Source organism: Sinohyriopsis cumingii, chromosome 19 (assembly GCF_028554795.1).
Source record: "Sinohyriopsis cumingii isolate HCF-2022 chromosome 19, ASM2855479v2, whole genome shotgun sequence".
NCBI lineage: Eukaryota > Metazoa > Mollusca > Bivalvia > Unionida > Unionidae > Sinohyriopsis > Sinohyriopsis cumingii.
In genome coordinates, this window is record NC_142979.1 from 52,808,499 (window position 1) to 52,821,302 (window position 12,804).

A 12,804-nucleotide genomic window follows, 5' to 3' on the forward strand; every position below is an offset into this window, starting at 1 on the left:
ATTAAAAATTAAAAGCAACGGGACAAGGACAGTTTCAAAATTTTAATTATGCATTACATATTTTAAGTAGTCTGGGATTATGGTTTTTTCCCCACTATATTTCTTTTGCAAAATAAATGACAATTGAAAGAAATATACAAAGAATTAAAAAATGAAACTTCGGAATGAAAATGTTTTTATTATATTTTGCAAATTAATTCCAAACTTGACTAAGTAAAATAATGTGGTTAAGTTGCGACATTTTCATGTAAAAATTGGTTTCTAGCTATACATAAAACAAACCATATAAAATTTGTATTATCCCCTTAGTCATTCAGTGATACAGTTTACATCTCTCAGCATCACAAATGTTTACCAAAGCTATATCACACTATAGGCTTTCTTTATTTTATATTAAAAATGCATTATTGCTTGAAATAAAATGTGGTTTTACAAGTAAACAAAAGAGAGAGTTTGAACCATAACTTTTGATCAAAGTTACCCATAGCATTTTATCACCAACATGGAGAAAGGCATTGATACTTAAAGAGTGTGCCTTTTTTAAACGTGCGATATTTATCTTCACTTTGGAATTCAAACGCTGACAAAATTTAAAAATATAATTTTGATTCTGCTATTTATTTAAATAGATAAATTGCTGCTTAGAAATTCATTTTCTATTTAACGAGATTTATATAATTAATTGGGCTATTAACCTATTATTGGTGTGCTTTTCTTGTTATGATCTATTGTCAAATCTTGCCATAATAAACATCTATGAGCATAAAGCTTCAGGAATGTAATAGATTGTAAGCTGCGCTACTGTTCTGATCACATCATACAGTTTATCCTTCGATAATCCAAGCAATTTGTTGTTCTAATTGAACCATCAAACATTCCTTTTGGATCTTTTGTGTAGATTAATCATTCTGCTGTAAGTTGTATACTTTTTCAATTTCTGCCAAATTTGAGTGATTTTTTCACCTTTAGAGACTTTATCTTTTTAAGACCACGTCACACCATGTTGTTTTTGATCTCTGCAAGGTCATTACTAGTTAGTGCGACTTTGACATTTTTTGCTTGTACCATTTGTTGATTTTAGCAAGCTATTAACATGCTGCATTGCTAATTTATGCTTTATTTTTCACTTCTTGTCCTATTAAGACCACATAACATGCTATCATTGACCTCTGCAAGGTCATTATGAGTTAGCACGATTTTTACAATTTTCACTCATTCCATTTGTTACTGAGTTGATTTTAGCAAATTATTAACATGCTGCATTGCTTATTTATGCTTTGTATTTCCTTTCTTGTGTTTTTTCAGTAGAACGGTCAACTAAATACTTGAAATGCACAAGTTCAAAACATAATCTATAAGTTTTGAGTGCAACACTATCTTTTTCGATTCCTTCATTAATATTAGCTAGTTAGCAACTCCATGAATTACTAATTTATGATTTGCTTTCTCTTGTGTCATTTGAGCAGAATGTCATTTAAGTGCGTTATATGCAACTTCAGAGCATGGAAGTCTACCATGAGAACTTGTTTATACAAGTATACATTGTCTATGATATGCAGCATCTGATTCAGTAATACATGGTCAAAGAAAGACTGAGCTAAGCTAGTTAGTCACATACTGATTTGCTAATCTATGCTTTGCTTTCTCTTCTTGGGCCATTTCTGGAGAAATATTTAATAAATGCATGAAATGCAAATTCAAAGCAATAGTCCATTTAGCATTGAAGGGAAGGAAATATGGAATAAGTCAAGGAAGACAACCTATGGTTCATTGTTGGTAATGATGACTCATTGGGAAGAATTCCCGAATTTTAGGCAGTCCAGTGGGTGCAAGTTCCCCCACATGTGTGAGCAATGCCTTTGGGCCTGTAAGTCGGGGCGCATGGAGTTCATACCAGATCAGTTGGATCCACCTCCTTATATCACTGCACCATTACCAGCTGTCCAGCCATCAGCAGCCTTCCATCCATTATCGACCATACATCTGGCACTGACCATCCAGAACAGGAGACCTTTTGAGAAGATGGTCCAGCCAATTAGTTCATTGCTTGTATTTCTGACTCATTGTGGGAGTGTTTCTCAATTTTAGGCAGCCTAGTGGGCAAGTCCCCCTGCTTGTCCAAGCATGCTCTCCAGGCCTACAAGTAAGGACACCTCAGTTTTGTACCAGATCCATTGGATTGAATGCATTAAAAAAAACGCACTGTCGCTGCCATACTGCCATCACTGGTCGTCCAGCCATTCTAGTATGGGGACTTTTTAGTTGAATCAGTCCAGCCAACTATTTATTTATGGGAATCTTAGTGGCAGATCCATCTGTCTAACCATACCTTGGGAGACATGCCCTTTTTATGATGGAGATATCGGTGAGAAACCTCTCTGTACAGCCATGCCCTTGGACTGGTTGGTATCAGTGATAGATGGATCATCTTCTATACTGCCAGCTTCCAGGCTGACCATTCATTGGGTAAACCAGCCAGCAGTACCTGACTTCTGTATGTTCACTGCTTGTCCACAAAGGAAAGTTTTTTCATTAGGATGGAATTGAGTCTTTATACCACCTGGTATGTCTTCTCCAGAGCTGCAAATAGACCCAGATTGGTTCTTGATGCACAGTGAGTGCCACAAAACTCCTTTAAATCCACTATCCTTCACATCATACTCAGATCTGACCATGGAATGGACTGAAGTTTAGCTTTTAAGCCACTGTTGACATTTCAAGGGAGTTGGCTACTTCAAAATGCCCTTAATTCTTGCTGCTACTCTGAAAAATTAGTAGATTGTGAAGAGGAGGAAGAGATGCCATCCTTCTGGTTCCCAATCTTATAGACTTAAGGCGACAAACACATTCAGTACTAATCTTCTGGCCTTTGACAAGAATAGAGCAGCTGTCCATTTGTTGGCTCATCTGTTTAATGAGATGGATAAATGTGCTGCATGCCCCTCAGAGCTGGTTTAGGACGTTGTTGCATCTTCTTCATTGTTGCATTTGGGCTCTGTGGCACCTTTCAGACTCAATGGAGGCACCCAGCAATAGCCATGCTTAGGAGGCGATGGTCATTATTGCTGTAGTCATTAACCAGGGCTTCTTAGCATACCATGGGCAATACTTTGACTGGTTCTACTAATTTACTCCTGATATGATACGTCGCTCAAACCTTGTCATACCCTCCCATTCTGGATGGCTCTGTTCGGGTCACCATTGCTATGGAGGAAGAATAGAGGAAGTTAAGAGGCAGGTAGCTCAGGAACTGCCTCTCCACCTTGCTGCTCAACCCACAGGTGTTTGGAACCACACAACTCCCACCAGAGTGAAGGGATGTTAAACGACCTCAGGACAGGGGATTTTCTCAGTCACATGCACCAATATAGATTCCTGGGAAACAATCTTACAGAGGCAATAAGAAACCAAATTGGATCTCCCTGTTCCCTTAGTACAGGGTAGTGGGTGATCCAGGTCATTTGGAGGGGTTTCAGGTTTCATTCATCTACAACCCCGTCACCTCTCCTCCATCTCCCCTCTTCACAGGTGCACCATCAGAGCAGGAGAAGGATGACTTTCTACAACAGGAGATACAATTGCTCATATGTAAAAAAAGAGCAAAAGAAACAAGGGGTGATGCTTGTGCAAACACCACAGTCCTTGGGGTTTTATTTAGGGCTGTTTCCTTTTTGGACAGCAAATAGCAGGTTGAGACCCAACATCAACTTCAGTCACCTCAACCAATTCACTGCACTTGAAAAATTCAAGATGGAGATGGCAAGTTCAATTCGCCTCTTCTTTGGATGGGATGAGTATGCGGTCAGTCTTGATCTCACTGGTGCACATTTTCACATCCCTTTCCACTCTGTGTTATGAACATTTTTCTGTTTTGCTTACCATGATACAGTTTATCAGTTAATAGTTCTCACTTGGACCTAAACATCAGCCCTTGGGCTTTGACGGAGATTATGGATTACGTCGTCACCTTGTTCCGATCAATGTCATCTACAACAACAGTAGTAACATACCTGGACAGTATCCTCCAGAAACATGGCAAGTTCTATTCTGCCCCAAGGTAGGAATGATCTCCTCTCCCCTTTAGATCATCAAGGCTTTTAGTGAATGGGGAAAAGTCAGACATGTCCATCTCCTAATTTTGGCCATCTGGATTCATGATTTTTAACCAACCGGAATCTGCTGCGACTTCCTTGTGTTCATGTAGCCAGAACCATCAAAATCGTTGAGTCTGTTTCCAGCAGGTCTTGAACAGCAGCCATGCAAGATCCTGTTCATACTCTCAAGCACTACTTGAAATGCACAGAGACAAGTCATGTCATGGCATGCATAAACACCTCATCCTTCTGGTGTGAGCTGGAACACAGATTATTACCCCTCAAACCTGTGCTTCATGGCACAGAGTATTCTGAGGTCTCACCAGATCTGGGTCGCCTCATGATAATTGTTACTCAGAAGCTTTGAGCCATCTCTGCAAGCCTCACATTCAAACACATCGTTTCTATCCAAGATGTAATAGAAGCAGTTGGCTGGCATGCAGAGTCAACCTTCTCGAGCCTTCATCAGAGATTTACCGTTGCAGAGGCAAACCTTGATTCCAGTTGGTCTTGTGGTGGCAGCACAGGTGGACACCAGACCCATCTAAATCAATCAACACAGCCTGTTAGCTTCACAGGATTCACCCAGTGAAATTCTACAGGTAAGAAGATTTCAATCTTCATCTTCTTTACTGTACATAAGGGTCACAGATTTACCTCTGAAGTTCAGGAAGTGAAAATGACCAAGTCGAGCTAGCACTTTTGAAAGGTGCACATCTGGAGTAATGCCAAGCTGTATACCCTATAACCCATATTACATTCATCAATCATACACAAAAATAAAGGGAATTAAAGTTTCTTTGAATTATACCTAAGATATACAAGGGCTTTTTTAAATAGCCAGTATAACCAGTGAGGAAAGCCAGGGAAATTCTTTTTCTGTAGAATTCCAGCCCTGTGCATAACACAAAACTGTAGAGCACCACCTTATGTAATTAGGAGAATAAGTCATCATTCACATGGGGAATCAAGCTGTTCTTCCTTAGAAGGATATCTGATGTAGAGGTCAGATGCTCAGCATCCCCTTCTATTACTTATGCTCCTAACCTAATGTGATTGGGGAGTGTATTCGCAGGAGAAAGCAAATTTTTAAGTAAATTATATTTCTCTTAGAATATTTACCCAATCACATTACTTAAAAACCCTTCCAACCACACTGCCATATAAGCATATTGGTTAGTATCTTGCTCAACTCAAAATTAGTGACACCTGGCAATGCCAAGGGCAGGTAATGGACAAAAGTTATTGCCCTTAGTCTATTGGATATAGACAGGAAAAGATAATTTTCAACTTTCAGTAGGGTTGGATTTGCAAGGTAGCAGACTAATATTCCTAATGTAATGTGATTGGGTAAGTATTCTCAGAGAAACATAATTATGCTTAAAAATTTGCTATACCCTGATAAACATTTTTCCTTTCTAAAGCAACAATAGATCGTACTGCCAGATCCAAAACAATTTCTCCATGTAGTCTTTGAGTTGCAGGCTCCTTAGCCATCAGTCTTTGTATATTTCTTCCTCTCTGATGTATTTGAGGGAAAATTCTGATGAACATTCCCTGAACAAAAAAATACCCAAGTTGATACTAGACAAACAGACACTGTGAACATTGTCTTTTCTTTTCAATGTTTGTCACAGGTAAAACAAAAATGAATGTTTTAGATATATCCTTTTCATAAAAAACAATTATATTTCTCCTCAAATATGTTACCCAATCATAATGCCTTAAGAGTATGACTACTATCCCATAAATCCACTCGTCCCAAGCTAAAGATTTGCTACAAAAGCTAACACTGTCCACACATTATTAGAACTGGAAAGTGCAAATGGAGACAGCATTGAATGATTTTGAACCCACAATTAATGTTGAATGTATGCCAGATGAGTGCGATTTTCATGTTTTGTCTCAAACAATTTAGCCTTGCAGAATTTGGTGTTGTAAACTGTATAACCCTATGACAGTTAGATAAAACGAATAATTAAGAATCTAAAATGAAATCAAAAAGTGCATTCATTTATTTGATCAAAATTTATATCTTAAAAAAGGACACTCTGTCAATGATGGACTGAAAACCCTAATATAGCATTATGGAACATAAAGAAATAGTAGTCAGCAAAGCATTAATTTAAAAAAGTGAAACTTTTGCAGAGCTTATGTTAGTGAAAAATCCTGTTTTGAAGTAGAAGCATCCAAAAGACAATACCTATAAGCTATGGAAAATTGTACATAACAACCATAAAGACAATACCTATAAGCTATGGAAAATTGTAAATAACCATAAAGACAATACCTATAAGCTATGGAAAATTGTACAACCATAAAGAATAGTTTCCCAACTTTTTCAAGCTGGCTTGCATATAGCTAGCTATGTGTATGCCCCTTTCAGATAGCATAATATGAAATGGAGTTCTTAGCATAGAACAATGTTCATAGATAAGGCACAAATTAAGCTCGAAAACAATCAACATATTAATTCTTACATAACTAGAAGTGACATCTTTTAAGTATTTTAATTTCAGTAGGGTTCTAACAGAGTGAAACAGGAAGAGAGATGGATATTGAAATACATCTGTTTCCCCCCTTTAGATAAAGTCTTGGCAGCATCTCTGGATGTGTAGCAATCCACTTCCATCATCCTGAAAGAGCTACTAAAGGCCATGCATTAATCACAACCATTGTCCTCCAACCTACTCTTTAATGGTCATTTGGAGGAAGTAAACAGATGGGCTACCAAGGATACAAATATGACTCATAGCCAGCATCAGAGACAATGGTGATCTTTTCATAATAATGTTCTGAGGAATATAAAGGACCCCGTTAGGGCACACCAGATGGGGAAGCAGTGCATCAGACCCTATACATGTTCAAGGCCACAGTTGTAAAGAATAATTTTGGACATGAATGTGAGGGGGGGGTCATTTTCACCTTAGTTTCTCTCAATACCAACCTCCTTCCAGAAAGAAATGACATTCTCACACCACCAAGGGGTAGGGGAGAATGGAAATTACATTGTCCTTAAAATTCATGGATCCTACAAGTTATTTTGGAGGTGTCTCGATAACATTCACTGCTCATCACTCATTGTCCTAGAGTATCCATATAGAGCAAATGTTCTGCAGCAGGAAATAATCTTCTCCAAAAATGGGTGGTAGAGATTGTTCAAAACATAACATCAAAATGCATTTTTAAGACCCTTTTTTATACTAAAAGCCATTAGCACTCCTCAGCTAGTTTTAGACCTCAGTTTACTCAACACCAAGACTGGTTCTAAGTGCCATTCAGGAGGGAGACTTCACAATCGGTATAGATTTACAAGATGCTTCCATCTTTACATGTTCCAATTCACAAGTCCTCCAGGAAATTCCAGTGGTTCACTTTCAGAGATACATTATACCAGTTCAGGGCACTCTATTAGGTCTCAGCATCAGTCCCTCGGTCTTCAAATGAATTAGAGCAAAATAATGATTCACTTTAGAACCATCATGAGTTGAGACAACAGTATCATCTGTAATGGTCTCACAAACAGGCAACCCAGGATAATCAGACCCAATGCCACATAGAGGAGACCAAACAGGCAAAGGAATTCGTTGAGAGGCAATTCTTTACCAAATCTGAAGCATCTGTTGGGATGATTTTCAAAGCACATTTCTATAGGAGACAGATCCCGCTCAGATTCAAGGCCGAGTAAGAGTGAAAAAAAAAGGAATTTATGTCGACAGCATACTACAAAAACACCAAGTGAGAATTTTAAAAAAAATCTAGACATGAATTCCTTTTTTTTTCACTCTTGATCAGTCTTGGATTCCTTGTCAACAAGGACAAATTCAATACCATACCATCTTGACAGTGCAGTTCAAAATGCGTCTAAAAATTGTCCTGGATTTTGCCCTGCTTGTTCTTTATCAAACAAACACTGCTGAGAAAGATGCAATATATGAGAAATATGCATGGGCACATGAAGAGAACTGAACAAGGACTGGGGTAAAGAAAGAACAACATGTAGTACACAAGTCACAGTATATTATATAATATATATACTCATACTCACATTGTGTACTCACTGTTACTTGCTGTTCATGCTTAGGGTAGATTAATGTGATGATATATATATATATATATATATATATATATATATATATATATAAACATTAATACAGTGTGAGTTGGTAGATATTGATACAGATGCCCTCACTTTCCACAGTTTCCTATTTTTTTTAATATGTTCTAATATAGTAACCCTACCTCAGGTATTATGATTGGATAAATGTTATTGAAAAGGTTCACTTTTGACATGCCCTTCACATATATTTAACAGATGTCCTTCACATAATTATCCATATGCAATGAGCTATGTTCTCTATGTGTACTATTTCAGGTCATGTACCTTTGCTAGAAGTGGTTTCTCTTCTGGACAGAGAGATCCTGGGGCAGCTGAAGTCAGAATGTGGAGGGCTACAGACACTGCTGAGGAATCACAGCCACATATTCCAGGGTAAATCAGAAATTCTTTCATAAAATAAAAATGTCCACTCCTCATTTACATGACCTACAAGACAAACATATTTGAGGTATGATGGATGGACATTGTGACACTATATGCCTCTTCCACACTTATCGTGGGACATAATGCAACTCTATTTGTTCCTCATGGGGTATGTGAGAATTAAGTGTTAATTTTGTGGTTGTGTGTATATTTTAATTAAGTGGATGTGGGTATTGTCTTTCTGTTCAGAGTAGGATGAGGCATGTAGGTTGTCCTGGTCATCCACTGCAACCGATTCCATCTCCCGCTATCTTGACCTTGTCTTGCCACAGGATCCAGATGGTCTTGGATGAGACAGTGAGACAAGATGCAACTCTTCCTCACTTTAAATCAAGTCAATGCGCAAGTCACTTTGTCATCTTTCTCCCCAAAGTCCTGTGGCAATGGATGAGTGACGAAGTGGCATGTGTGGGTCCACTGGCAGCCATAGCCACAAATCTGCACACAGGCAGCTTAAACCATATGGTCGTTCTTCACTGACACGGAGCAGCAGTGGAGTTAGGCAGCCCTCTGAGGGACTGAGGATTCACACTGTTCACCTCCGTGGCATGAGGAAGGGGCTAGGAAAGGTGCCCTAGAAATTGCCTGCTCCATCCTTCCCAAACCAGCTAACTGCGACTGAAGGGGACCCTACATTGGTGGTGGAGACACTACAGTGAAAAAGATGAAAGTTGTTCCTCTCACCCTCAGGGCATGGAACGTATACACACTTATCGACAGAAGTAATGCTGACAGATCTCAGAGGAGAACTGCCCTGAATGGCTGGGAGCTAGCCAGATATTGCAGCCTTAAGTGAAACCTGCCTTGCAGGAGAGGGTGAACTTTGTGAAAGGGGTGCTGGCTACACCTTCTTTTGGTGCTGAAGAGGAAGTGAGGAGCGACAAGAGGCTGGATTAGGCTTAGCAGTGAAGACAAACTTTGTTAACAAGTTAGCTGGACTTCCAAAGGGAGGGAATTACAGGCTTATGGCCATGAAACTCCCCCTGTTGAATGGAAGAAAGCATGTCATGATTGTCAGTGCCTACACTCCAAACCATGGCCAATCCAGATGAAACAAAGGACTAATTTTATGAAGAACTCCACTCTTATCATAACCTCTGTTCCCAAATCTGACAAGCTCTTCATCCTCAATGCAAGAGTTGGCTCTGACATCTCCTTGGAAGAGGTCATTGGAAAGTATGGCATTGGCTGCTGCAACAGCAATGGTCTTCTCTTACTTCAGACTTGTGCAGCGCATGATCTGCTTATCACCAACACTGTCTTTCGTATCCCTACCCACAACAAGACGACATAGATGCATCCCAAATCTGAGCACTGGCATCTCATTGACTTCGTGATAATCAGAAAGAGGGACAGGCAGGATGTATGGATGACCAAGTCCATGTGTGGTGCAGAATGTTGGATGGCCACCACCTTGTGGTCTCTTAAGCTAATTTTCCGTATCAGAACTAAAAGATGCTCACAAGGTAAGCAGATTCCAGACCGGCTGAACATCGCCAAGCTGAAGAACTCCAAATTGACCTATGTCAGCACTCCAGAAAACCATCTTCAGTCCAATCCTCTAGACACCCAGAATGTGGAGGCAGCCTGGGCGACCCTTAGAGAGCTGGTCTACAGCACCACCACAGAGATCTGAGGGCCTTCCCCACGAAAGCACAAGGACTTGTTTGATGAGATTGCATAAACATCAGGCAGCTATTGGATGAAAAACATTGCCTCCACAAAGCATACCTAAATGATCCAAAGTCCACTTCAAAGAAAGATGCCTTCAGTAACATCCGTAGGACTGTTCAACAGAAACTCTGGCAGATGCAGGACTCCTGGCTGAGTAACAAAGCTGATGAGATCCAAAGCCACACTGTCAAGCATGATATGAAGAGGTTTTATGATGCGCTGAATGAAGTCTCTGACTTATAATCTTCAGGATCATCCCTCTCAGTGCAGATGGGAACATGCTGATCACAGACAAAGAAGAGATCCTCGAAAGGTGGACTGAGCACTTCAGCTGTGTCCTGAATCAGCCAACATCCATCAGTGATGAAGCCATTGATCATCTGCCGCAAGTACCAGTCAGTGAATCACTGGATGACCCACCAACCATGTTAGAGACCCAGAAGGCAATATGTCTGCTCTCTAGTGGCAAGGCTCCTGGCTCAGACTCAATCCCAGCAGAGATATATTAGGAAGACATTTCAGCTCTTACTGAAAAGCTACATCAGTTGTTTCATCTCATGTGTCAGAAAGAACTGATCCCAGAGGAATTCAAGGATGCTACTATTATACACCTGTATAAGTGCAAAATAAATCTTCAGGTTTGCAAAAACTACCGAGGTATCACTTTGATCTCCATCATAGGCAGGATGCTTGCCAGGAATCTCCTCAACACTCTCACATCACACCTAGATCATCGACTCCTACCAGAAAGCCAGTGTGGATTCCAAAAGAAGCATGGAACCATCAGCATGGTGTTTGCTGCTAGTCAGTTGAAAGAGAAAAGCCAGAAGCAGAATACTTACTTTTTCTCTACCTATGTCGACCTTACCAAGACCTTTGATGCTGTTAGCAGAGAGGGCCTTTGGATGATCATAGCCAAGTATGGATGCCCACTGAAATTTATCAACTTGGTGCATTAATTCCATGATAGTATGGAAGCATGGTGAGGCATTATATCCCTTTCCTGTCTCAAACTTAATGAAGCAGGGCTGTGTACTAACGCCAACACTTTTCAGTCTTGTGTTCTCAGCCATGCTCACTGATGCCTTCAGAGATGGTGATGTGGGAATCAGCAGCAGATACCGAATTGATGGCAAACTGTTCAACATCAGGAGGCAACAAGCTAAATCTAAGGTCACAAACGACATCATCAGAGACTTTTTATTTGCTGATGACTTCACCCTCGAAACTGGCTCTGAAGCTGACATGCAATGCAGTGTCAGCAAGTTCTCAGATGGTTGCACAAATTTCGACCTTACAATCAAGACAAAGAGACAGAAATAATGCATCAGCCATTCCCAGGAAAACCATATGCTGAACCAAAAATCACAGTCAACAGCTACAAACTGAGCACAGTGAACAGGTTCACCTATCTTGGCAGCACTATGTCCCAGAATGTTGTAATCTATGACAAAGTTAATGCCAGGATTGCAGAGGCCAGTGCAGCCTTCAGCAAACTACATGCCAAGGTCTGGACTAGAAGAGGCATTAGTCTACAGACAAATTTGAAGGTGTATTGAGCAATAGTATTCCGTGTGCTATATATATATGCTGCAAAACCTGGACAGTGTACCAGTGCCATGCAAAGAAATTGAACCACTTCCACACAATCTTCCTCAGAAGACTCCTCATCATCAAATGGCAAGACAGGATCTTGGATACAGAGGTCCTTGCCCAAGCAACCCTCCCAGTATCTATACCATCTTGATGCAGTCACAGTTGCAATGGGCAGGTCATGTAGCTCGCATGCCAGACCACTGGCTTCAAAATAACTCTTTTATGGTGAGCTTGAACAAGGTAAATGCAACAAAGGAGTCCCGAGAAAATGATATAAGGACACCCTGAAGATGTCGTTGAAGAACTTTAGCATAAGCTATGACACGTGGGAGCAGACTGCCCAGAACAGGGTCATATGGCACTCTGTCATCATTAAAAGTGTTGCAGCTTGTGAGGAAAAAAGGTGAACAACAGAAGCAGGCCAGGAAATCCCGAGCCAGTAACCCCACGATCAGCATTGCTACCTTCCCATGTCCGCATTGCCAGAGAGCATTCAGGGTACACATCGGCCTCATCAGCCAACTATACACCCACAGACCATTTGTTCCTGCTAAAACATTGGATGACTAAAGTGGTCCTCATCAACTTGATGGACGAACGACTATAAAAGCTAGCACTTTAGACCTCTCAGCCACTAGGGGCCACTAGGTCAGTCGTGAAGGTAATAAAACAACAAAGTTGTGCATGCAATCACTGCTTTGTCAGAAAAAGCACATTCAGTATCATACAATACTTATCATTTGTTTTGCAAGAATATTATCATAAAAGCAGCAACACTAATCCAAAGTATTATGGTGGAAGTGATATCTACATTTAACCAATATACACACAGCATATAAACCACTCCATCTTTATAAGGTTTGTCTTTTTAGTGATGTTGTATATGATTTTCCCTTT

General features: G+C 40.1%; 1 protein-coding gene across 1 annotated transcript in view; it reads left to right on the forward strand.

Moving 5' to 3' along the window:
- Positions 1-12,804, forward strand: part of LOC149775708 (putative tRNA (uracil-O(2)-)-methyltransferase) — a 66,211-nt gene that overhangs the window by 46,058 nt on the left and 7,349 nt on the right. The window contains exon 10 of the mRNA XM_089943879.1: positions 8,470-8,586. Coding sequence (XP_089800005.1) covers positions 8,470-8,586 — 117 coding nt within the window. The remainder of the gene's footprint in view (positions 1-8,469; positions 8,587-12,804) is intronic.